This window comes from Oenanthe melanoleuca, chromosome 3 (assembly GCF_029582105.1).
Source record: "Oenanthe melanoleuca isolate GR-GAL-2019-014 chromosome 3, OMel1.0, whole genome shotgun sequence".
Classification (NCBI taxonomy): Eukaryota; Metazoa; Chordata; class Aves; order Passeriformes; family Muscicapidae; genus Oenanthe; species Oenanthe melanoleuca.
Window position 1 is genome coordinate 704,943 of NC_079336.1, and position 22,078 is coordinate 727,020.

At 53.4% G+C, this 22,078-nt stretch overlaps 1 protein-coding gene across 1 annotated transcript in view; it reads left to right on the plus strand.

Moving 5' to 3' along the window:
• Positions 1-18,686, plus strand: part of RAB10 (RAB10, member RAS oncogene family) — a 42,596-nt gene extending 23,910 nt beyond the window's left edge. The window contains exons 2-6 of the mRNA XM_056487317.1: positions 4,032-4,092; positions 10,465-10,603; positions 14,872-14,961; positions 16,055-16,156; positions 18,261-18,686. Of these exons, the coding sequence (XP_056343292.1) occupies positions 4,032-4,092; positions 10,465-10,603; positions 14,872-14,961; positions 16,055-16,156; positions 18,261-18,344 (476 nt within the window). The 3' untranslated portion in view covers positions 18,345-18,686. The remainder of the gene's footprint in view (positions 1-4,031; positions 4,093-10,464; positions 10,604-14,871; positions 14,962-16,054; positions 16,157-18,260) is intronic.
• The last annotated feature ends 3,392 nt before the right edge of the window (positions 18,687-22,078 follow it).

Sequence of the window (22,078 nt, forward strand, 5' to 3'; positions counted from 1 at the left end):
AATTATTAATGAATTACAGACTAAATGCAGTTGTTCCTCTGCTGCTCTTGGCCTGGGTTGGGTGGGATGTGTCTGCAGGGTGGGATGGGATACAGGGATGGGATACAGGGATGGGATGGGATGGGATGGGATGGGATGGGATGGGATGGGATGGGATGGGATGGGATGGGATGGGATGGGATGGGATGGGATGGGATGTTCCTGCAGGATGGGATGTCCCTGCAGGGTGGGGTGTGCCTGTCCAGCCCCAGCTCCCAGCCGTGCCCTCCTCCTGCCCTACATTCTGCTTCCTCCCGCCCAGCGTCCTCCCCGTGCTCAATGGGGGCTTTGTTTGGAAGGAATGCAAACAAAATTCGGGCTGTGTGAAAAGGGCCAGCTCATCATTTGTAGCTCTGCAATGGACTGGAAAATAACCTTTTCTCCCTCTCCTACCGGTGGTCTTGTGTTTGTCGCTTGTCAAGAACAGTCACTTTGTGATTTAGTGGCAGAGGAGATTTAGTGGCTCCTTGGCAGGAGCTTGGGAAGGTGTCAAGTGATATGGAAATGATTATGGGCTTAAAGCTGTTCTGCTGATGCAGCTCCTGGCTCTTCCTTAGCGTCTTGTATCTGAGAGGGCTGGAAACACAAATCCCCTGAGCCATCAGTTGTGTGTCCAGCAGGACAGGCAGGGTTTGACCCTGCACAGGTCCAGGCTGTGGGCAGTGTTCCCGTGGCTGCAGGGCCTGACTGCAGAGTGCAGTGTGAGCTGGCAGCCCCTGAGCTGCTCCTGGGCTGGGCAGAGCAGTCAGTGTTTGTGTCAGGGCAGTGTTTGCCTCGACAGCGAGTGCTCCTCAGAGCCTTTGAATCCCAAACTGGATTGAGTGGGAAGGGACCCCGGAGCCCCCCAGTGCCACCCCTGCCATGGGGACACCTCCCACTGTCCCATTGCTCCAGCCCCAGTGTCCAGCCTGGCCTTGGGCACTGCCAGGGATCCAGGGGCAGCCACAGCTGCTCTGTCACCCTGTGCCAGCCCTGCCCACCCTGCCAGGGAACAATTCCTGCCCAGGATCCCACCCAGCCCTGCCCTCTGGCAGTGGGAGCCATTCCCTGGCTCCTGTCCCTCCATCCTTGTCCCCAGTCCCTCTCCAGCTCTCCTGCAGCCCCTTCAGGCCCTGCCAGGGGCTCTGAGCTCTCCCTGGACCCTTCTCCTCTCCACTGAGCACCCCCAGCTCTCCCAGGCTGGCTCCAGAGCAGAGGGGCTCCAGCCCTGCAGCAGCTCTGGGGCTCCTCTGGGCTCTCTGCAGCAGCTCCAGCTCCTTGTGCTGCTGGAATCCCCAGGGCTGGGGCAGCTCTGCAGGTGGGGTCTCACCTGAGCACAGGGGCACAATCCCCCCTTTCCTGCTGCCCACACTGGGGGATCAGCCCAGCACTGGGAGTTTTGGGGCTCTCACCCACCAGCACCCCCAGGCTGCTCTGAGGTGGGAGACTGGGGATGGGAAGGAAATGCAGAAATCAGCTGGGACCTGTGAGAGTCTCCTCTTTAAAGCTCTGCTGAAGGGCAGTGAACGTTTCCCTGTCTTCATTGGAACATCTGGAATTTATAATATTTTTGGAAGCCTGGCCCTGTTCTTCCAGGTTTTCCCATGAATTCCAGCTTGTCCTGCTGGAGGTGATAAATATCTTATCACACTTAATGAGGGAGTAATTTCATGCTCATCTTTAATTCATGAGCTCTTTCATAATCCCCCTGTGATGAGGAGATGTCTGTTCTTCAGCCAGTCAGGTTTTATACCCCTTACCCTCTTCAGCTCTTTCCTGGACTGAATTTTCCTGGAAACCTCCCCATAGGTGTTTTCTGGGAAGCCTTTGTGTTTTTCCTGTTTATTGTCACTACAGCCACACAGGATCTCCTTTTCCTAATCTCTTTGAACTCCTTTGGAAGTATTTCCAGGGAAATATATTGCTGTTTGTGACAACCTTTCTGTTCTGAAGGCTGAGCTGGTATAATGGGATGGGAGCTGAGTATAACATGGGATTAGAGATTTATTTTATCCCCAAATACTAAATCCCCTGCAGTAAAGAGTTAATTTCCATAGCTGGGTTAATAATTTACTTTATCTTAACACATAAAAAGTGGCTCTCAAACATTCTGCTGCAGCTGGGCAGAGCCCAGAGGTAACTGTCCCATATAAAACATTTAATTTCTCGTGTTTGGTGTTCATTTGTTTGGTTGTGTTGCTGGGGACACGACAGGCCAGCAAACAACTCCCTGAAATGCTGAAAAAATACAGGGTTGGGTGGATTAGGGGCAGGTTTGGCAATCAATCATTCAGCAAATTTGTATTTCCAGTCACATTTTGTGATAGTTAATACATTGATTTATGAATGTAACCTCGTGTGAGCAGCAGTGCTGGGGCTGACTGGAAATAAAGGAGCACTGGGTGTTGGCTAAAAGGATTTCAAAGCACAGCTCCCATGCAAACTTCTTATGTAACAGTGCATTTCATCAATTCTGTTTCATCTTGCTTGCTGTAAAGTGACCTTGTAGATTTGGGAGGGAAGTTTGAGATTGCAGCTGCTGCCTTTTCAAAAGTCTAAATATAAACAGGTTTTTGGAAAGCATGAGGGATGATCAGTGGTGTTCTCTGATTGGAATTGAAAGTCAGGATGGTGGCATCTGATTGTTGTCAGAGCAGTTTGAGGGGATGGTTGGGAGAGTTCCTGCTGCTCTGCTGGAATTCTTGTAGGCAGCTTTGGGAAGAGAAGGTTAAATCTGGGGCAGCTCTGGGCCCCTCCTGTCCCTCCAACAGCTCTGAGTCCTTACATGAGCAATGTCACTGAAAACTGCCTGTAAACCTACAATCCCTGGGGTTTGTGGCCTCTGAAAGAGACTCTGCAGAATGTGCAGCTAATTCTTCATTTATGGTTTTCAAATTAATTGTCAATATGCAGCTAATTCCCACCTTACTGCCATGCAGGTTTGTTTAACCACATCCCACCCATCCCACCAAAGGTCCCAGAAGGAGATGGGAACATCCAGGCTGTCACTGATGTTTAGTGCTCAGTTTTCAGCAAATTGCTTATAGACAGCAGCATTGAACAGAGCCCTGGAGGGGCTGCAGTGAGTCCAGGGAGCTGGGAAGGGGCTGGAGCCCCAGGAGAGGCTGAGGGAGCTGGGAAAGGGGCTCAGCCTGGAGAAAAGGAGCCTCAGGGGGACCTTGTGGCTCTGCACAACTCCCTGCCAGGAGGGGACAGCCAGGGGGGGTCGGGCTGTGCTGCCAGGGAACAGGGACAGGACAAGGGGAAATGGGCTCAGGCTGGGCCAGGGCAGGCTCAGGTTGGACAGCAGCAGCAATTTCTCCATGGAAAGGGAGCTCAGGCCTTGGCAGGGGCTGCCCAGGGAGCTTTGCAGTGCCCATCCCTGGAGGGGTTTAACAGCCCTGTGGATGTGGAATTAAAAGTAAAAACCTTTTTGTGGTCTGTGCTTGGCTGAGCTCTCAGAGCCTTGGTGACACTTCTGCCAAGGCCTTGGCTGTCCCAGACCCAAGGCTGAGGCAGGGATGGGTCTGCACAAGGAGAGCAAGCTCTGATAATTCACTTTTTCTTGCTGGTTAAAGCTTGGAGTGGCCTGAGCAGTTGTGTGGATGCTCAGAGTCTGTTAACCCTGTGTGTGCTGGGTGAGATGGGGCAGGGCAGCTCCCTGGAGCAGCTCCCCAGGGAATGAGGCTGCCAGAGCTCCAGCAGCCTTTGCACAGCTCTCTCATCACAGGGGGGATTTGTTGGGGTGTCCTGGCCAGGGCAGGAGTTGGATCCATGATCCTTGTGGGTCCTTCCTGCTCAGGGTGTTCAGAGCAGACCCCTGGGGCTGTGCTGCTCTCCCAGCTCCTTCCCCATTTCAGTGTCCCTGGACATCCCTGGATAACCTGGCAGCTCAGTGAAAGAAGAAAAAAACCTGCTGTTCTGTCTCAGCTCTTCAGAGTTGATGTGGAATTGATTTTTTTAAAATATATAAATAAATACTAATTACTTATTTATGTGTTTGTTTATTTTAGGGATAGACTTCAAGATTAAAACTGTTGAATTGCAAGGAAAGAAGATCAAGCTACAGATCTGGTGAGTACCACACAGCTTCCTTCAGCAGCAGGAGCTCCTGGGGAGAGTTTGCTCCTCCTGAATTCCCTTCAGGGCTGCAGCTTTGGAGCTGTGTGCTGTGTCTGCACAGTGGCAGCACTGCCTGTGTGTGTCTGGAGCAGGAGCAGTGTTTGTAACCTCTGGGCCTGGCTGTCCCTTGGACAGGCTGCTGGCAAACCTCCTGGGAGGGGGGGAGCATCCTCACAGGCTGTCATTTAGTGGGAAGTGGTTTCAAACTGGAATTTTGAAATTAGGAGTTGCCTGCAGTCTGTGACTATAAATTGACTCCTAGTCTTGCTTTGTGTCAGCAAGAAAATGCAACCCAGGGCTGCACTTGGGCTGGAATTTTCCATGTTCAGCTGGCTGGAGCACAGCTGCTCTGTGGGAATGTCTGACAGGAGGCAAAGCCTCAACTCCTTCCTGTCAGCTTCTGTGCTTTTAAGCAGAGGCTTTTCAGCAGGTCAGGTCAGGAGAGCCTGTGGCTTTTCCTGGCCTGTGGGTCTGGCTGGGCTCCCTGCTCACACCTCCAGGGCTCTGAGCTGGCATCTGTCCCTTTTGTGCCACTCACAGCAGTCCCATGGCTTTACTGGTGTCTGTAAATGCAGAAGGGTGGGTTCCAGCCTGGAGGGGCACTGCTCTTTCCAGTCATTCCAGGAAGGATAAGGTAATTATGAGTGATTATCCTTCCTGACCAGGACATCCAGAGTCCTCTTGGCAGCAGCACCCTGAGGAAGTCTTAGAGCTGACAGAGAGCAGGTTTGGATGGATACTGGGCAGGAATTGTTCCTTGGCAGGGTGGGGAGATCCAGCTGTGGCTGCCCCTGGACCCCTGGCAGTGTCCAAGGCCAGGCTGGATGAGGCTTGGAACAGCCTGGGACAGTGGGAGGTGTCCCTGCCATGGCACTGGATGGGCTTTGAGGCCCTTTCCAACCCAAACCATTCCAGGATTCTGTAATTAAACTGATGAATAAAATCATCATGAAATGTAAAAGTCAGAGAACATGGAAAAATGAAGATATTTAATGCATGTATAAAGAGCAAGATGTAATGAAACTGTACAAGTTGTAGGGTTTAGTGCCTTGGGGAAGTGGAGTTGGGTGAGCTGAGATTTACACAGTGGCAACTTTTAAATGTCACAAAATTGGGAAGTTGTGGCCTGGATCTACTGCTTGTTTCTGTCAGGTTCAAGATTGCACATTTGAAATGAAACTTGGACTGCAGAAAGTGAAGCTCCTACAGAAAAAGAAAAAAGAATTCTAATAAGTTTCCACCTTTTCCTGTAGCAGAAGCTTTGCCCAGCAGTGCCTTGTGGAGGTGTTGTGTGCAGTGCATCTCTATTTCCCCACTGCTTGCTGCCTCTGACCTCACTCCACACTTGCAGGAGCTGTGCAGCATCCCCAGAACAATCCAAGGAGCAGCTGAGTCAGCAGGGGTGGATTTAGGGGAGCATTTCCTGTGCAAACCTGAGGCTGCTCTGGGAGCTGCTGCAGACTATGGATCTGCAGTTGGTGTTACTAATCATGAGATTGCCATGGGCCACTTCTGGAGCTATGATGTCCCTGTCCTTCAGGTGTGACACCACAGCTCAGCAGGGAGCAGGACAGCTCCTTTCCTCTTCCTGGCTGTGGAAACAGGCCCTTGTGACAGTCTCACAGCCATGCCCTGGGCTCTGAAATTTATATTTAGGTCTGGAGCAGGAGCACAAAGGTCAGGCTGAATTAAACCTGCCTGGGCTGAAAGCAACTTGATACTCAGCTATTAAGGTTAGGGATGCTGCTGTGTAAGGATCAGGCTGGCTTGGAGCCTCCTCCTGCTGCTCCAAGTGTGAATGTGCCTGCCAGGAGCAGGGTGGGACAGCCCTGGACTGGCCTTCCAGAGGAGTGGGCTTGTCCTGGCCACATCCATCAGGAGAACCTCTGTGAGCCACATTCTGGGTGGAATCACACCCAGGAGCTCAGCATCTCCTTGGCTGGGTTATTGTCCAGCCCCTCTTGGGGACTGGACAAACTCTTGGGAAGAGAATCCCAAGAATTCTCTTCTTTGGGGGAATTGCTGCTGGGACAGTCACTAGTGATGAACCTGGTCCAGGATGTGGGAGAAAGAAATAGAACCACACTTGGGGGTGGAAACTCTTACAAAGAGTGGGACCTGGAGGGATTTGCAGTGCTGAATGTCTGCAAGAATATTATCAATGTGATGGTGCAGAGAAAGAATGGAGGACCAGAGTGAGAGATCCAGGAAAAGCTGGTGCTGGCTTTGGGAAAACACTGAAGGACTTCAAAGGGACAGGGTGGTAGAGCTGAAAATTATATCACACATTCAGGAACTCAGGTAGAGCTGCTGTGAAATTTGCTTTGTGAAAAGGGCTTTGGCACTTCCCAGAACTCATTAACATAATGAGCATTGAGAAATGAAATGGGATTTTCCTGGTGGAGAGGGCAGGAAATGAGTGTGGACACAGGACACAGGTTGGATCAGCACTGACTCAGCTGGAAGATGAGGGTTCTTCAGGATGTCAGAGCACATCTTGAAAATCCTGGATATCCTGAGCAGGTAGGAGGGTCTGATAGAACCTGCTGCCTTTTTCCAGCAGGAAACATCAGTTCTGGCCTGAGGCTGGAAAGTGGCACAGGGAGAACAGCAGGAAATGAAATTTTGCTGGCAGACTCCTCATGGGATGTAGGGGTGGCTGCAGGTGTCCATGGATGGGTTCACAAGGGATTTCACAAAAGCATGGTCAGGTTTGGACTCTTCAATCCACAGAGGGGATCCCTGGTTCCAGAATTCCTCCAGCACTGGGAAATGGAGATGGAAAACCTCTGGGTACCAGGTACAGCTCTGAGGTGCTTGTGAGGAGGCACAAAAAGCAGAGCTGGCTTTGTGATCCAGGCAAAGCACAGGCTCAGAGGAATGTAACTGTCAGCTAAAAATCAATTTTTTTCTTCTTTTCCTGTTTAGCTGCTCCTCCAGCTCTCCTATCTTTAATGACATTTGTGTGTCAGCCTGTTTCCCTACAGTCTTCCTGACTGATTCCAAACTTTAGGAACAGCTTTATGTTTTTAGTGTGCAGCTCCTAGCTGTGTGGAGGACTATAAAATAACATTTTTTAAAACACATTTCATGGTCCTCAGGATCTTGGTTAATTCAGAATGAGCTCTTGTCAGAAATAATCCCCTGGAATGTGCTGGGATGGCTGTGCAGGTGCAGCAGAGTGCTGTGGCCATGCTGAGCCATTCCAGGTGTGGGAATTCCCTGTGCTGTGCACTTGTGGTGTTTGGTGAGTGTGATGGTGAGCAGCTCCACTCCCCTGCAGCCTCATTATTTCTGCACTTACCCCAGGAATGCCTGGAAGTGAGTTCTGTTTGCTGAGGGATTTTGGGCCTGGAGGTGGAAGATGTTCCTCTGGCATGGCAGTCCCATAAAACAATTGAATATTTTTTTCCTGGCTGAGTGTTATTCAGCAAAGCTGAAATGTGCCATCCCAGCTGGATGTGCCTCCATCCCCAGGTTTATCCAGCCAGGAGTGCTGAGCCTTGGGCTGGGCAGGGCCACTTCTCCTTCTGCAAATGCAGCAACAGAAATACAATCCTTGGGGTTCTTTTGCTAGGAATTCCTTGGTTTAAATGTTGAAGACTTTCATTTTGAGCCATGTAGACTTGGGGGATGCTCACAAATCATCAGGACTAATCTCATCTTGCTGCTGCAGCCATGTAAATCTTTCATCAATAAATCATAATACACTTCAAGGTTCCTTTAGTCTCTGCCAGGTCAGCTGGAAAGCTGTCCCAGCAATTCCTTTCTCTCCAGGTTAAACCTATAATGTGATACAGCTTATGCATATTTTAATATTGGCATGAGAATAATTCAGATAGATTTTGCACTTTCCCCAGTCCCACAGGACAACCTCCTTTGTCTTCACAAAGCTGAACATCCCAGCTCCCTCCCTCTGCTCCTGGGTTCCATTTTTCTTGGCTGTTCCAATAATCCTTGCCCACATTCATGTGAACTGGGATGTACTGGGTTAGTTGTACTATTTAATTAATGGTTTTTTGGGTGGTTTTTGTGTTTTGGTTTGGGTTTTTTTTGTTGTTTGTTTGTTTGTGTTTTTTGTTTGTTTGTTGTTTTTTTGGGTTTTTTGTTTTTACTTAGGATTAAAACATGAAGGAGATAAATTTCTTATTTGGGCTTGGTTGTTTATTAAATTTATTTATAGTAGAGAGATTTTTGTAACACTTCTAGCTACCAGTTAAAAGTGAGCAAAGTGGAAGCTAATCTAGCTAGTTGCAAGGTCTTTTAAAGCTGAACAGTCCAATAAATAACTAACATTTATATTATTTATACTTTTGACCCAATAACCAAACTCCTGTGACCTGCAGTGCAGCACTAACTCCAACCAAAAATTACTACCTGAAATCATGAAGAAGGAAGGAAGGGGAAAAGACAACTCCCAAGAACCTCCATTACTATATTCTAAAACCCTTCACCATGTGAAATCACACTTTTATTCTAAGCACAGACAGTGATTTAACTCCATCACCCAGTGTGGGAGCTTCCCAAGGCCCCAGGCCAGCAGTGTTCCCAGGGCTCAGTTCAGCACAGGAGGGTGGCAGCACTGCAGGGACAGGCAGCTTGGCCAGGTCTGTGCCCACACCCAGAGCTGCTGTCCCAGAGGTGTGAGCAGGGGCTGGGCAGGAGGGCAGCACTCAGGAGCTGTCTGCTGCTGTTTGCCCAGGGTGGAGCCACACTGCTGGCACAGCCATAACTCATTTCCTCTCTGGCCTCAGCCAGCTCTGAGCTGCCATGCATTAGGAGTTATCTCTGAATAATGAATGGAGAATCCATTAACCAGGGGAAAGGGCAGCTATAGTATTTATTAAAAAAAAAAAAAGGGAAACACTCCAGGTTCTTTGCTTCTCCCCTCCCCAGCTTTTTCTCTTCCATTAGCTGAGCTCCAGTTGCCAGAAAAAGCAGTGGAGGAGTTAACCAGGCCAGTCAGTTGTAGGATGTGACAAGCAGTGAGTAGCAGCTCCGTGCTGCCAAGCTGTGTAAAACCACTCAGAATTGCTCCTGTGACAGCTGCTGGCTGTGGCAGGAGGGAGGAATCTCAGATCCCAAATGTGTGGAGGGGCTGGGAAACATTTTCCAGCACTGTATCGCATGGGAGGAGCCACTGGGAGGGGGTAACCTGGGGGAAGGTGCTGACAAGTGGGTACAGAGCTTGGGGAGAGAGAAAATAGTGAGGTGTGAGTGGAGATATTTTGCAGGAGTTTGTCCTGAGTGAAGGAAAGGATCTCTCTCTCTGGGATATGCTAGGAAAACCATCAATTAAAGGATTAAACTCCCCCAAACTACTTCATAGAATCCCAGAATGGTTTGGGTGGGAAGGGACCTCAAATCCCTGCCATGGGGACACCTCCCAATGTCCAGCCTGGCCTTGGGCACTGCCAGGGATCCAGGGGCAGCCACAGCTGCTCTGTCACCCTGTGCCAGCCCTGCCCACCCTGTCAGGGAACAATTCCTGCCCAGGATCCCACCCAGCCCTGCCCTCTGGCAGTGGGAGCCATTCCCTGGCTCCTGTCCCTCCATCCTTGTCCCCAGTCCCTCTCCAGCTCTCCTGCAGCCCCTTCAGGCCCTGCCAGGGGCTCTGAGCTCTCCCTGGACCCTTCTCCTCTCCACTGAGCACCCCCAGCTCTGCCAGGCTGGCTCCAGAGCTCCCAGAGCAGCTCCATGGCCTCCAACAGCTCTGTGTCCTTACATGAATAATGTCAGTGAAAACTCTCTGTAAACCTACAATCTTGGGTTTGTGGCCTCTGAAGGACACTGCAGAATGTGCAGTTAATTCTTCATTTATGGTTTTCAAATTAATTCTCAATTAATTGTCAATATGCAGCTAATTCCCACCTTACTGCCATGCAGGTTTATTTAACCACATCCCACCCATCCCAACAAAGGTCCCAGAAGGAGATGGGAACATCCAGGCTGTCATTGATGTTTAGTGCTCAGTTTTCAGCAAATTGCTTATAGACAGCAGCATTGAACAGAGCCCTGGAGGGGCTGCAGTGAGTCCAGAGAGCTGGGAAGGGGCTGGAGCCCCAGGAGAGGCTGAGGGAGCTGGGAAAGGGGCTCAGCCTGGAGAAAAGGAGCCTCAGGGGGACCTTGTGGCTCTGCACAACTCCCTGCCAGGAGGGGACAGCCAGGGGGGGTCGGGCTGTGCTGCCAGGGAACAGGGACAGGACAAGGGGCAGTGGGCTCAGGCTGTGGGCCATGGTGGTGGCTGCAGGCTCCTGGGGAAGGCAGGGGCTCAGGGAGGTGCTGCTGGAGCTGGTGTGTGTGACAGGCTGTGCTGTCTCCCAGGGACACGGCGGGGCAGGAGCGGTTCCACACCATCACCACCTCCTACTACCGAGGGGCCATGGGCATCATGCTGGTGTACGACATCACCAACGCCAAGAGCTTCGAGAACATCAGCAAGTGGCTCAGGAACATCGACGAGGTGAGTGCCAGCCCAGCTGAGCAGGGGTCCCCAGGCTGAGCAAAGGGTCCCCAGGCTGAGCAAAGGGTCCCCAGAGCTGAGCAAAGGGTCCCCAAACCAGAGCAAAGGGTCCCCAAACCAGAGCAAAGGGTCCCCAGGCTGAGCAAAGGGTCCCCAAACCAGAGCAAAGGGTCCCCAGACTGAGCAAAGGGTCCCCAAACAGAGCAAAGTGTCCCCAGACTGAGCAAAGGGTCCCCAGAGCTGAGCAAAGGGTCCTCAAACCAGAGCAAAGGGTCCCCAAATCTGAGCAAAGGGTCCCCAGGCTGAGCAAAGGGTCCCCAAACCTGAGCAAAGGTCCCCAGACTGAGCAAAGGGTCTCCAGAGCTCTGCCTTCCCTTCAGCTCTGCCAGTGACACATCCCAGACCTGAGCTCAGCTTCAGCTCTGCCAGTGACACCCCCAAACCTGGCCCAGAGCATCCCTAGAGCTCAGCTCTGCCTTCAGCTGTGCCAGGAGGGCTGGGGCATTAAACAGGAGCCTGTGCAATACCCACTGTGTGGCTGAGCTAACTTTGTGCCTGTGCTGGAGAAGGTGGGAAGTGAGCAGCACTGAGAAGTTTGGGAGCAGCTCACACCTCTCAGTGAGGGCACAGGGAGCTGCAGAGTAGCTGCACTGTGTGTTACTGCTCACAGCAGCAGTTTCCTCAGTGAGAGCTGGAAATCCTCAAAGATAATTAAACATCACCATCTCCACTCCCCAGTAACCATGTCATGAAATATTTGGAGGTTTCTCATGGCTGGTGCAGGCAGTGTGGCACCTGCTGCTGGGAGTGTTTGAGTGGGTGATCATTGCCCTTGGCAGAGGAGAACCAGGACAGGGAGGCTGGAAAATTTCAGGCAAGGTCAAGTGAAGCAGAAGGAAGTGCTGTGGAAGCATTAAGTGCCTGGATCCTCACAAGTTTATCCTCCAGGTGTTCTGAGATGGCAAGGGAACAGCACAGCTGGTGGTTCTTTGTTTTGTCACGCTGTTGCCAAGTGGAATAAATGTTTGGATTTTCCTAGAAAGCACAGAGGTGGCCCTGTAGAACTGAGCACAGGTGAGGTACTGCTCAGGGCAGCCCTGAGGATGGAGGAAGGAGCACAGCAAAAATGGGATGTTGGGATTTCAATTTCCCAGCTTGAGAAGTGGGACATGATGGTGTTCATGGAGAAGTGCCCTGTGTGGTGGGAACAGGAGAGGGGATAAGGCAGCACAGGAGGAGAACCAGCAATGAGTTTGACTAAACTTAAAACCTCAGTTTTTGGTTTCTGCAGCTGCTTTGTTAAAAAACTCAGAGGTGTCTCAGGTGAGTGATGGATGTCATTGGCACCATCAGGGCTTTTGGTGCCCTCGTGTTCTCAGTCTGGGCAGCTGATTTCAGGAGCACTGTGGGGGCTGCTCAGGGACTGTGGCTGTAAAAGGGACTTTTGACACCTTAGGGAGCTGTTTTTATTGTGGGAAAAGCTCAGTAGTGGAGTGTCTGCAGAAATCACAGAGACATTGAGGTCGGAAAATCCTTTGGAGCTCATTGAGCCCAACCATCCCCAGCACTGCCAAAGCCACCACTGCCCCATGACCCCAAGTGCCACATCCACAGGGCTTTGAAATCCCTCCAGGGCTGTGGACTCCACCCCTGCCTGGGCAGCTGTGGGGAATAAATTCTTCCCAGGTCCTTTCTGGCCTGGCACCTTTGCAGCCCCTCTGGAGCATTCCATGGGGTTGGTGACCCCAGTGCAGGACCCAGCTCTTGGCCTTGTTTGCCCTCACCCAGTGCCCCCAGCCATGGATCCATCCTGTGCTGTGTCTGTGCAGAGCTCCCTGCCCAGCATTTCCCATCCCAGCCATGGATCCATCCTGTGCTGTGTCTGTGCAGAGCTCCCTGCCCAGCATTTCCCATCCCAGCCATGGATCCATCCTGTGCTGTGTCTGTGCAGAGCTCCTGCCCAGCATTTCCCATCCCAGCCATGGATCCATCCTGTGCTGTGTCTGTGCAGAGCTCCTGCCCAGCATTTCCCATCCCAGCCATGGATCCATCCTGTGCTGTGTCTGTGCAGAGCTCCTGCCCAGCATTTCCCATCCCAGCCATGGATCCATCCTGTGCTGTGTCTGTGCAGAGCTCCTGCCCAGCATTTCCCATCCCAGCCATGGATCCATCCTGTGCTGTGTCTGTGCAGAGCTCCTGCCCAGCATTTCCCATCCCAGCCATGGATCCATCCTGTGCTGGTGTCTGTGCAGAGCTCCCTGCCCAGCATTTCCCATCCCAGCCATGGATCCATCCTGTGCTGTGTCTGTGCAGAGCTCCTGCCCAGCATTTCCCATCCCAGCCATGGATCCATCCTGTGCTGTGTCTGTGCAGAGCTCCTGCCCAGCATTTCCCATCCCAGCCATGGATCCATCCTGTGCTGTGTCTGTGCAGAGCTCCTGCCCAGCATTTCCCATCCCAGCCATGGATCCATCCTGTGCTGTGTCTGTGCAGAGCTCCCTGCCCAGCATTTCCCATCCCAGCCATGGATCCATCCTGTGCTGTGTCTGTGCAGAGCTCCTGCCCAGCATTTCCCATCCCAGCCATGGATCCATCCTGTGCTGTGTCTGTGCAGAGCTCCTGCCCAGCATTTCCCATCCCAGCCATGGATCCATCCTGTGCTGTGTCTGTGCAGAGCTCCCTGCCCAGCATTTCCCATCCCAGCCATGGATCCATCCTGTGCTGTGTCTGTGCAGAGCTCCTGCCCAGCATTTCCCATCCCAGCCATGGATCCATCCTGTGCTGTGTCTGTGCAGAGCTCCTGCCCAGCATTTCCCATCCCAGCCATGGATCCATCCTGTGCTGTGTCTGTGCAGAGCTCCCTGCCCAGCATTTCCCATCCCAGCCATGGATCCATCCTGTGCTGTGTCTGTGCAGAGCTCCTGCCCAGCATTTCCCATCCCAGCCATGGATCCATCCTGTGCTGGTGTCTGTGCAGAGCTCCTGCCCAGCATTTCCCATCCCAGCCATGGATCCATCCTGTGCTGTGTCTGTGCAGAGCTCCTGCCCAGCATTTCCCATCCCAGCCATGGATCCATCCTGTGCTGTGTCTGTGCAGAGCTCCTGCCCAGCATTTCCCATCCCAGCCATGGATCCATCCTGTGCTGTGTCTGTGCAGAGCTCCTGCCCAGCATTTCCCATCCCAGCCATGGATCCATCCTGTGCTGTGTCTGTGCAGAGCTCCCTGCCCAGCATTTCCCATCCCAGCCATGGATCCATCCTGTGCTGGTGTCTGTGCAGAGCTCCTGCCCAGCATTTCCCATCCCAGCCATGGATCCATCCTGTGCTGTGTCTGTGCAGAGCTCCTGCCCAGCATTTCCCATCCCAGCAGCTCTCCCAGGGTGGTTCCCTGGATCCCAGAGCATCCCTGAAGGTGCTGGACAGGACTGAGGCAGCCCTGAGCCCCTGCTGCTGTTCCCAGCTGGATGTGCCTCCATCCCCAGCTCTCCCAGGTTTATCCCAGCAGGGTGCACCTCTCCAAGCCAGGACCAGCCAGTTTCTCCAGGAGAATGCTCTGGGGAAAGGTGCCAAGGGCTTCATCAAAGCCCAGGCAGGTGCACCCACAGCCTTTCCCTCATCCATTAATGTCACACTGTCATAGAAGGAGATCAGGTTGGTCAAGCAGGACCTGTCACAAAGCCAGACTGGCTGGGCCTCTGGATCCTCCTTCAGCACTTCTTGGAGCCTGGCATCACACTGGCCAAGCTCCAGTGAGACAGGACCTTCCCAGCTCAGCAGGGCTGATGAGAAATGATGGTAAATGATAAATGTTGCCCCTCTGGAGAGGCCTGTGCTGCAGGGAATGGGCTGGATCTGGGATTCCTCATCCCTGAGCAGTCTGACACCATGCAGAAAACTCCAGTCCCTCTCCTCCCTGCTCCCTTTGGACACCCTGCCCCACTCCCTGACTTCTGTTTCCCTTCTCTCCCTCATTTCTCTCTTTGGGTCCTGCCCCATTTTCCTCCCCAGTCACTCTTTCTCCTCTGGCTCATCCCTCACATTGCTCAGTGGCAAAGTGGGGAGGAGAAAACCATTAACAGTGCTAGGAAGTCATTAGGAGGCTGGGGTTAATTAACAGCTTGTTCCTGTGCCACTGCAGTGCATGGAGCTCCATTGTGGGCAGCTGTAAATGTCCCCAGCTGTAGGTGGTGGCCTGGCACAGCAGGTTTTTGGTGAAGCAGGTTTTGGGTGTGCTGGGGAGGTGTGTGACCTGTCCTGTGTCCTTGCAGCACGCCAACGAGGATGTGGAGAGGATGCTGTTAGGAAACAAGTGTGACATGGAAGATAAAAGAGTTGTCCCTAAAGCAAAAGGTGAACAGGTGAGTATCAAACAGAAACTTCTTTATCCAAGTCAGCAAATCACTGCCAAGGCTTCTGCCTGCTCCAGGGGCTGGATGGCCCAGTGGGATGTGCCAGGGAGTGAATGCAGGAGTTGATGGCTGGGAATCCTGGGAATGCTTTCTCTGAAACTGCCATGAATGGGATAAGTTCAGCTGCAGTTCCTGTTTCCTTTGATAACTCAAAATTCCCAGACATCCCTGAATTTCCTCACTGTGTGGCAGTGTGTGGTGTCTGTCCTCTTAGGCCCACACACAGACTTGGGATTATTTAGTAGATTTTAATTGTTCTGAATTGGGAAGTTCTGAGTTGTCTGAGCCACCTCACCTGGCTGGTGCTGCTGGTACTGAGGGAGTCACAGAATCCCTGAGGTTGGAAAATCCCTCCCAGCCCATCCAGTCCCAGCTGTGCCTGATCCTCACCTTGTCCCCAGCCCAGAGCCCTGAGTGTCACATCCAGCCCTTCCCTGGACACCCCCAGGGATGGGCACTGCAAAGCTCCCTGGGCAGCCCCTGCCAAGGCCTGAGCTCCCTTTCCATGGAGAAATTGCTGCTGCTGTCCAACCTGAGCCTGCCCTGGCCCAGCCTGAGCCCATTTCCCCTTGTCCTGTCCCTGTTCCCTGGCAGCACAGCCCGACCCCCCCTGGCTGTCCCCTCCTGGCAGGGAGTTGTGCAGAGCCACAAGGTCCCCCTGAGGCTCCTTTTCTCCAGGCTGAGCCCCTTTCCCAGCTCCCTCAGCCTCTCCTGGGGCTCCAGCCCCTTCCCCAGCTCCGTTCCCTTCCCTGGACTCGCTGCAGCCCCTCCAGGGCTCTCCTGTCAGGAGGGGCCCAGAGCTGCCCCCAGCACTGGAGGTGTCCCAGCAGTGCCAGCACAGGGGACAGGCACTGCCCTGGCCCTGCTGCCACCCCAGAGCTGGCACAGCCCAGGGGCCACTGGCCTCTTGCCCACCTGGGCACACCTGAATTCATGCCCACTCCAGTATTCCCTGTTTTACACATTCTGCTGATCCTAAAGTGGTGGTGGCACCACTGGAACATCCCCAGGGTCTCTAATCTCCCTCTCTCTGTTTCTGCAGATTGCCAGGGAGCACGGTATTAGGTTTTTTGAAACTAGTGCAAAAGCAAATATAAACATTGAGAAGGCATTCCTCACATTAGCAGAAGACATTCTTCGAAAGGTAGGTGCTCCTCTGGAACAATGCCCTGAAATTCCACCTCCCACTGGTGTGATGCTCACCTGAGTTGTTGCAGTTTGACTTTGCTGTGCTGAGGCAAAGGAGTCCCTGCAGGAGCAGGCTGAGCTGGTGGAGCTGGTGTGGTGATTTGTTGTTGTAGGAGCTGCCTGCAGGGAGTAGCACACATCAGAGCCCAGGCTGAAATCCCTGTTTGTTTGGCCCTTACACTCAAGGTGGTTGTGCCTCTGCTGGAGTTAAACCATTTCCATTGGTGTGGGGAGAGTTGTGCTTTCCTGCCACCATCTGTGGATGCCCTGGCAGCTCCTGGGGGCTGTTGGGGCTATTGGGAAGGTTCAGGTGTGGAGGGTGGGGCAGGAAGCAGCTCTGCCCCTCCCAGCTGTGCTCCCAGCAGTCAGCTCCCAGCCATGGCATTTCCCTGGGGCTTCTGTTGCACCAGATCACCTGGTGCTTGGCTCCTCTTCCTGAAAGGTGCAGTGTGCCATGGAACCATGGAATCAGCAGGGCTGGAAAAGCTCAAGTCATCCCCAGCACTGCCAGGGCCACCAGTGTCCCATGTCCCCAAGAGCCACATCCACAGGGCTTTGAAATCCCTCCAGGGATGGGCAGCTGTGCCAGATCTGGACAGCCCTTTCCAGGCAGGAATTGTTCCAGTATTCAACCTGAGCCTGCCCTGGCCCAGCCTGAGCCCATTGCCCCTTGTCCTGTCCCTGTTCCCTGGCAGCACAGCCCGACCCCCCCTGGCTGTCCCCTCCTGTCAGGGAGTTGTGCAGAGCCACAAGGTCCCCCTGAGGCTCCTTTTCTCCAGGCTGAGCCCCTTTCCCAGCTCCCTCAGCCTCTCCTGGGGCTCCAGCCCCTTCCCCAGCTCCGTTCCCTTCCCTGGACTCGCTGCAGCCCCTCCAGGGCTCTCCTGTCAGGAGGGGCCCAGAGCTGCCCCCAGCACTGGAGGTGTCCCAGCAGTGCCAGCAGAGGGGACAGGCACTGCCCTGGCCCTGCTGCCCCCCTGGGTTGTGTCCATGGCCTGTAGCAGATCCCTGTGCCCAGAGCTGCTGTGCCTGTGGCCATGGGTACAAAATCCATCAGGTGCCACTGAGCTATGCCAGGGCTGAGCTGGGCTGGATCCCTGCGTGGCTCTGGGGCTGTTTCTGTGGGATGTGCTCCCATGGCCAAGGGCTCAGTGTGCAGAGAACCCCTGTGCTGGAACATCTCTGCCTAGGGCAGATTTTGGAAGCTCTGTGGAGCTCCAGACACATGGCTTGGCCACCCCTGGCACTTGTGTTCCTGTTCCTGCACAAACAAACCCCATTCCAAGCCTGTCTCATCCCTGCCTTCCTCCCTCTCCCATTTGAATGCTGTGGATAATGTCACCCAATTGTCCTGAGTCATTTCTTAATCAGTTTTTGACAAGCTTTCTGTGATAAACAGGGTGAAAACCCCTGGCCTTTGGTGAAGGGCCCAACCTTTGGGCCTTAAATCTTCATTTTTGGCCTCTGTCATTATCCCAGGGGTTCTTTTGCAAGGCTGTGACAGAGAGCTAAAACAGGAATGTGGAGACTGAAGTGTGGTGAGGGTTTAGGTTCCTTTCCAAGCAGCTGGAAGTGGATGTTGGTGTTGGATCACACCCACTGGAGTGGGGTTTTGGCTTTGGTGTCACCAAGTTCTGTCCTGTGTGTCCTCTTCCTGGGGAGCTGGAGCAGAGGCTGGGAGCAAGCCCAGCTTATCCACAAAAACTGTGGGCTTTGGTTTTGGAGGTCATTAGTTCCCATCATGTGAGTTCAGCTTGTGTTGTTTGTGGGCTGGGATTTCCTCACTCCACCAAACCCAGCGTTGGCTCTGTGTGCAGGACCTCAAATAGTTCCAGTTGACTCTGGGGTGGTCCCAGTTCCAGCACTGGGTTTTTCCCCAGCTCTCCAGTTGTTTATTGAAACCAAACCAAACAAAACCCCTTGCATGGCTGCTGAAGGGGGGAGGATTCCCTGGTTTCTGAGGAGCTCTTTGTGCAGAGCTGATGCCCGGTTTCAGTGGTGATGTCAGTCCTTGCTGCCATCTCCAGACCATCTAACCTGTTGTGTCCCTTGTTTCCTTGCAGACCCCTGTAAAAGAGCCCAACAGTGAAAATGTAGATATCAGCAGTGGTGGTGGGGTGACGGGCTGGAAGAGCAAGTGCTGCTGAACCTTCTCCTGCCTCACCAATCGCCATCCACCCCTTTTTTCTCGCTGCAAAACAAACCACTCTGCCCGTTTTTTAACCTCAAACCAATGGTTTTGTTCCTCATCTTAACGAGCTCCTGCCTCCCCTTGGTTTTCCAGCTAGGACAGCTTTGCCTACTCCAGTTTTCTCAACACATGTATAGGAAATCCATCTCTGTGACTTCATTTCCATGTCCCTGCTCAACTCACCACTACGTTTGGGTTGTATTATAGTCCCGTCCCTCCTGCCATTAAACCCCAGAGCAATCATACTCAACTCTCTTCTGCAAATTGTATAAGAATAAAGGTTAGAATTAACAATTGATTTTGTACAACAGTGGAATTTTCTGTCATGGATCATGTGCTTGAGTCACCATATTTCTCTAGATGCATCAGGCAAGAGCCAGGAAAAACTCATTTTCGCCTTGAGTCCGTGAGTGGGGTTTCTTTGTCCTGTGCCTTATGTGGAAAAAGGAACTTTTATTTTCACTTTCTTTTCTCTTTTCTGGTGGAAGCATGTGCAGGAGACATCCCATCCCCCCGTGCCATTGAGTCCTGACCTCTGTAGTGGTTGCTTTTCTGTAACGTTGGTGTCATGCATCGAGGACAAAGGGTGGTGCAAAACAAAAGCAAACTCCCTGTAACCTGCTGTGTCTCCTCTTGGCAGTCCCGCCCTTCCCAGCTCTTCCTGCTGCCATTTTCTTTCCTCACTTTGCCGCTCTTCTTTTCTTTTCTTATTTTTTTTTTTTTTTTTTAGTTTTTTTTCCTTTTTTTTTTTTTGCCTGCATGCTGCTTTGATTTGCATTTCTCCATGGTGTGATGTGTTAATGGAAAGGATGGCAACGCGGTGTGTTTGCCAAAAAATTTAATACAAAGCACTGATTTAGCTTCCGAGGTAAAAAATGTTGAGATCCCTACTAACCCCCTAGGCCTGTCCGTCACTAGTGACCCCTCCTCCCTCCCTGTCCCTTACGGAAGAGTTATTTGCATGCACTAGTTTCTATGGAGGGTGATGTGGTTGTCTATTTTCTGTGTATGAATATAACCTGGATCCCCAAACTGACAGTTCAGCACTTCATTCACCCGAGCTCCCGCCCCGCCCGCCGCTCCCGGAAAAGGACAGGAAAGGAGGCAGAACCAGCCAGAGGGCACTTTAACTTATTCCCTCCCTGGAAACTTTCCACTTTTCCAGTGTGCACAGCCGCGCTGGGCCAGCCCAGCCCGGGTCCCGGCGGGATGGATCCCGGCACGGATGGATGGAGCTGCCGCTCCAGCCTGGCTCCAGCGCTGCTGGCCCTGTCCTGCCGCTGTCCCAGCGCTGTCCTGCCGCTGTCCCAGCGCTGCTGGCCCTGTCCTGCCGCTGTCCCAGCCCTGTCCTGCCGCTGTCCCAGCCCTGTCCCAGCCCTGCCGGCTGCTCGGCAGCGCTGGCTCCCCCCGGTGAATCTGGCCCCGGGAGCGGCCCCGCTCCGCCCCGGCCGCTAACGCTGAGTGAATTTTAATGAAATGACGGTGTTTGTGTTAACTCGTGCTCCGGAGCGGCTCCTTCCCGTGCGGGGCTCCCCGAGGTGTCTCCCTGTCCCTCTGTATTTGGCATTTTTGTCCCTCTGTGTGTTAACCCTTCCCAGGCGAGTGGCTGCTGGGGTCGGGCTCAGCGTTGTACAGAGCCCGGCGACTTTTGGCTAAAATCTGCACTTTCTAACGTGATCAAAAAGGGAAAAAAAATGACGAAATCTACATCAAGGTTTTTTTTTTTTTTTTGTATAATCCTTGTTTTAAATGTGAGCTTTTCATTTGCTTCCCTGGGTGTGCCCCCTTTGTAGACGCCGTGCCCGTTGCAGGCACAGGTAGAGCCCAGGCCACTCCCGGTGCCACTCCCGGTGCCACTCCCGGTGCCACTCCCGGTGCCACTCCCGGTGCCACTCGCTGCCCCTCGTCCCTCCCGGTCAGTAAATCTGAGCTGTTTCTGTCGGGTCTATTCCTGTTCCTGTCCAAGCTCGAGCTGCACCCGGGCTCAGGCGGGGCGGGGAGGAGGGAGCAGCACGGTGCCGATGCTGAAACAGATAAAAACCCCCTAAAAATAATAATAGTAACAAGAATAATAATCATGTGGGAGGAGTTTGCAGTAACTTGATGTCTGCTGGTATCTCGACTCCCTGCTAGTTCCGAACTAACCGCTTGTGAAACCTGTGCTTGGAGCCCCAGCCCAGCCCTGTGGAGTAGAGAAGGGCAGCGGGAGGTGTCAGCAGCCCCTCCGTGCCCCCGGGGGGAGCTCAGCGCTGCCCTTTTGCCACCAAAAAAAAACAAAAAAAAAAAAGTGTGAAAGGATGAAATTGGTCCTGCTAAAGCAAACGTGAGCTTGGCTCTGTGCCACGGCCGTGTCACTCGCCGGGGTCGCTTCGTGCCCTCGGACTCGGACGGTGGAATAAAAAACAGCATCAAGGTCTTGGATTAATTCCCATGCCGACAATTTTTTACTTAATCTTTTAATATTTTTGCTACTCCACTCTGGCTTTTTATTTAAAACACATTCTTTTGTACCACTTACTGTATCAAATTGTATAAAAGATCACTGTCCCATTCTTGGTCGTACCAAGAGCAAATAAAAGCTTTTATAAACTTGCAGTGGTGACTTCCTGGGCCCCTTGAATCCCCTCTGGCTCCGGTGGGAACGAGCCCAGCCCTGGAGGAGCTGGGATGAGTCCCCCCAAACCTTCAGGCCACCAGGGCTGGTTTTTGGGGTGGGGCTGTTGCTGCCTTCCCCAGAGCATTTTCCTGGGCAGGGCGGTGGGAGGAGCAGCGGCGGCTCCGAGGGTGTCGCTCGGTTTGGGGGGCTGAGATTTCCTTTGGGGCCGCTGCTTGGAGGGAGCCTTTGCCAGCGTTTTTTGGGAAGCAGCTGTCCCACGTTCTGCACCTGGCCCTGCCAGGGTGGGAACCAGGGGAGGCTGTCCCTGTCACAGTGTCCCTGTCCCCACGGTGTCCCCACTGCCACGGTGTCCGTGTCCCTGTCCCCACAGTGTCCCCAGTGTCACAGTGTCCCTGTCCCCACAGTGTCCCCACTGCCACAGTGTCCGTGTCCCCACAGTGTCCCCAATGCCACAGTGTCCGTGTCCCCACAGTGTCCCCACTGTCACGGTGTCCCTGTCCCCACAGTGTCTCCACTCTCACAGTGTCCCCACTGCCACAGTGTCCCCAATGCCACAGTGTCCCTGTCCCCACAGTGTCCCCACTGCCACAGTGTCCCCACTGCCACAGTGTCCCCACTGTCACGGTGTCCCTGTCCCCACAGTGTCCCTGTCCCCACAGTGTCTCCACTCTAACAATGTCCCTGTCCCCACAGTGTCCGTGTCCCCACAGTGTCCCCACTGTCACGGTGTCCCTGTTCTCACGGTGTCCCCATTGCCACATGTCCGTGTTCTGCCGTGTCCCCGTTCCCATGGCACCAGTATCCGGTTTTTTGTGTTTTTGTGTCATGGCCGCGGTGCTCGGCAGTCCCTGCGAGGGGCGAGGCCGTGGGGAGCAGCTCAGCGACCCCAAATCCTCACGGCGTGGGAGCCCCGCACTGCCACCCGTGGGAGGGGGATTTTGGGGGGAGCTCCCGGGGGGTCTCGGGGAGGGGGGGCCTGGCAGGACCCACAGGGACGGCACCCAGCAGCTCCCGGTGTCCTGCTGGCCCGTGCCACCCCCGGCAGTGAGCCTTGGGATTTCCTCATCCTCCTC